We start from the raw sequence: 3,765 nt of genomic DNA on the forward strand, positions 1-3,765 counted from the left end.
CAAGACTCCATCTCAAAAAAAAAAAAAAAAAGACTGGGTGTGGTGGCTCACACCTGTAATCCCAACACTTTGGGAGGCCGAGGCGGGTGGATCACCTGAGGTCAGGAGTTCAAGACCAGCCTGGCCAACATAGTGAAACCCCATCTCTACTAAAAATAAAAAATAAAAACTAAATTAGCCAGGCGTGGTGGCAGGCACCTGTATTTCTAGCTACTTGGGAGCCTGAGGCAGGAGAATCGCTCGAACCCGGGAAGCAGAGGTGGCAGTAAGCCGAGATCATGCCACTGCACTCCAACCTGGACGACACAGCCAGACTCTGTCTCACAAAAGGAAAAAAAAAAAATCCATTTAGAGGCACCAGAGAAGGACCCAAAGTTAGGTAACAAAGTAATTAGGAGCAGTTATGGAGCGCCTACTCTGCGCCACAGCCTCACCCTCTGATGAGAATCATACATCTCCTTTCACAGGTGAGGAAACCGAACCTCAGAGAGGAGGAGTCACCCAGCCTGTGGACTGAATCGAGGTTCTGCCATTCATAAGCAATGAGCGAGGGAGAGCGCCACGGAAAGAAGCGGACCGAGGGCAGCCCACCTCCCTGGGGCCTCACCTCCTTGAGGTCGCGCTGCAGCTTGGAGTTGGCTTCCTCCGCCTTGCCCAGCTCGCGGTGCGCAGTGCCCAACTCCTCCTCCAGCTGGCTCATCTGACGGCACAGCACCGCCAGGCGCTCCCGCAGCTGGCACACCTCGGCACGTTGCCGCTCCAGGGCCTCCTCCAGCTCTGCTGTGCGCCGGTTGGAATCCCCGCCAGGACCCAGGCCATTGGCAAGCGTCTGGTGTGAGGGAAGGAAGGGACAAGATCTCAGAGTGTCTCCGAAGACACAGAGGAAATCCAAGGAGAAAGTCAATCAGCTGAAAGGAGATCAAAGATCAATATGGATCATGCTGGTCAGAGTCCACAGGGGTCAGTGAAGGAGGTCACAGAAGTTAGCTAGGTGACCTGAATCAGAGGTCAAAGCTCTGTGACAGTCTTAGAGGTGCATCCATCTTACGGCCAATGAGGATTATGCCAAACATTACAAACACCGTAACAAAGTCAGGGAGTTGAATGGAGCTCACAGGGAGGGACTTCCATGTCTCACCTGCCCATCCCCATCCTTGCCCGGCTCTTCCAGCCCTGACCGCCGCCTAGACAGCTGCTCTCGAAGGTTCAGAGTCTGGAAGTGTGAAAGGGGAATCAGCACAGGGGCTCCCTGAACCCCCAGCTCTACTTCTCACTGGCACTGGCCCTCTAAGGGGATAGACAGCCCCATCTGAGATGCCTCCGGTCGTGCTGGGGCCATGCCTACCCCACGGTTTACCCTTAGGCCCCGTCCCTCTTTATATCCCTCCTTAGCTGCCACCACGGAGGGCGTCTACCCTTACTCTTCCCCTTAGCCTCCTGGGCAAAGTTTCCGCTTTAGCCCCGCCTTTCCCCATCCAATCACTTCCTCCTTAGTCTCAGCCTGAGCCCCAGTCCCTGGTTCTACCCTTAATCTCACTCTCACTGGGAGGTTCTCTCCGTAGCACTGCTGTGTGCCCACTTAGGAACCCCACTGGTTTCTCTCCATAGTCCATCCCCATTGGTTGTCTGCCGTAGTCCTGCCCCAATAGATTCTTTCTGGAATCCACCCAACCGGCTCCGCCCCATGTGCAGCCCCTTAGCCCCTCCACTTGGATTCAACCTCCCCTTCTTGGCCACACCCACACCTCCTGATTGCTCAGTTCCAGCTCCTCCTCGAGCACTGCCACGCGCTCCAGCGCCATCCGCAGCCGCTCCCGGACCTGGGGATGGGGCAGGGCAATAGTCAGCTGGAGACCAGACCCAATTTAGGACAGTTGCCCCTGGCCCAGAACACCCCTGGGACGGATCCGATAGGGCAGCCTTGGGGCTCCTGTCTCCATAACGGGTATGCAGCCGCAACCAGCTATCCAGTCTGCCCCATCCACTGGTAGCCCCCATCCTGGTTTATTTTTCCGCTATCAACCAGTCAGTTCCCAGTCTATGTAACCTGTCCCAATCAATCACAGTCAACATTCTTCCAACTCAGAACATCCCCAACCAATCACGGCCAGAATCTCTCCCACTCAGAACAGCCTCAGTCAACTATGGGTTTCCATTCTCCACCCCTGCTCTTCTAATTCTCATACCTTCTCATCCAGGGCCTTGTGGTGCTCGAAGAGAGACTTTAGAGCCTTGAGTACTTCTACCTCCGAGGAGACCCCACCCGGGGACTGGGCCTGGCGCTTCACCACGGTCATGCGCAGTGACCTCTCGTGCCTGGACACCAGGCACTCCAGGTGTTCCAGGAGCAGCTACAGGCACACGGCATGGGGTCAAGGAAAAGAGGCAAGGGAAAAGGGGCAGAGTTGAGAAAAAGGGTGACAGGTACGGCGGACACATGGAGGAAAAGATGGAGCCAAATAAAGGAGCGCGGAGAGAGACAGGTCAGGAAAAGAGAGAAGGTCGGGGTCAAGGAAGGGGTGGTACAGAAGAGAGAATAGACAAATTATAGAGACAGGGAGGAAGGAGTGGGACGAGAGTGGGAGACCAGCCAGGAAGTAGGAGCAGGGAAGAGGAGAAGGCAGAAAGGCGAGATGGGGGAAAAAAATAGGTCAGGCTGCAACACAGCGAGGCCCCGCCCCACACTTCAACACCACGAGGCCCCGCCCCACTTAGGGCCTGCCCTCAACACTCCTCACCCGCGTGTTGTTCCGTTCCGCCTTCAGCTCTGCAATCTCTTCCTCCCTCTCCAGCAGTTGCTCCCGACATAAGTTCAGCTCCTTTGTCAGAGCTGCAAACTCCTGTCCAGACATTGGCAGGATCCGGACATTCAGCTCAATCCTTTCCCTATCTCCTTCATTCCCTGGGACTGTAAGTTTGAAGGTCCCGCCCTCCCTGCTAAGTCCCGCTCTCCTTTGCCACACAGGCCCCGCCCATTAACAGCAAGCCTCGCCCAGACTCCTCCCTTCCAGGCGCCAAGCCCGGCCCCTTCCGGACTGCCTTCTTCCCCGAGGCCCCGCCCCTCATGCCCCGCCCAGACCTGGGGCAGCGCGATGCTGAGCTGACGCTGCAGCGAGTCCTTCTCGTGGCCAAGCTCGCGCAACCGCAGCTGCGCTGTAGCCAGCCCGTCCTGTGCCTCGCGCAGCGTCTCCAGCAGGCGCTCGCGCTCCGTGAGCATCGTGACCATGAGGCGCTCCAGCTCCCCGCCCGCCTCGTCCGGGCCCAGCGCCGAACCCCGCCGGCCATCCTCGCTGATGGTGGGCATCACCTCGCACATCATGGCGGCGGTGCGGGCCTGCGGGGCGGGGAGGGGCAAGGAATAGACCGGCCTTGTCAAGGCACAACAGAGAAACTGAGGCACGGCCACTCGGATACCATGTAGGAGAAACAGTTGGGGCAAACCAAGCACTACACAGAAGAAACTGAGGCCCAGGCACTCTGATCATGACACAGGGAAACAGGCACCGTCACCCTCTCACTCCACCAGGGAAACCAAAGATTGGCCGCGAGGTGCTGTCAGAGGAAACTGAGGCCTATTTTTCTTTTTTATTTTCCTTTCCTTTTTTTTTTTTTTTTTGTTGTTGTTGAACTGGAGTGCAGTGATGCGATCTCGGCTCACTGCAACCTCCGCCTTCCCGGTCCCAGTTCAAGCAATTCTCCTGCCTCAGCCTCCTGAGTAGCTGGGATTACAGGAACGCGCCACCATGCCCAGCTAATTTTTGTATT

At 56.9% G+C, this 3,765-nt stretch overlaps 1 protein-coding gene across 1 annotated transcript in view; it reads right to left on the minus strand.

The window, feature by feature from the left end:
- Nucleotides 1-3,354, minus strand: part of LOC111520060 (liprin-alpha-3) — a 13,948-nt gene extending 10,594 nt beyond the window's left edge. Inside the window, exons 1-6 of the mRNA XM_026453113.1 lie at nt 3,080-3,354; nt 2,739-2,840; nt 2,187-2,351; nt 1,746-1,820; nt 1,139-1,213; nt 608-829 (exon numbers count right to left, since the gene is read on the minus strand). Of these exons, the coding sequence (XP_026308898.1) occupies nt 608-829; nt 1,139-1,213; nt 1,746-1,820; nt 2,187-2,351; nt 2,739-2,840; nt 3,080-3,319 (879 nt within the window). The 5' untranslated portion in view covers nt 3,320-3,354. The remainder of the gene's footprint in view (nt 1-607; nt 830-1,138; nt 1,214-1,745; nt 1,821-2,186; nt 2,352-2,738; nt 2,841-3,079) is intronic.
- Nucleotides 3,355-3,765: the final 411 nt, after the last annotated feature.

The sequence above is a fragment of the Piliocolobus tephrosceles genome, unplaced genomic scaffold (genome assembly GCF_002776525.5).
Source record: "Piliocolobus tephrosceles isolate RC106 unplaced genomic scaffold, ASM277652v3 unscaffolded_42325, whole genome shotgun sequence".
In the NCBI taxonomy this organism is placed as follows: Eukaryota; Metazoa; Chordata; class Mammalia; order Primates; family Cercopithecidae; genus Piliocolobus; species Piliocolobus tephrosceles.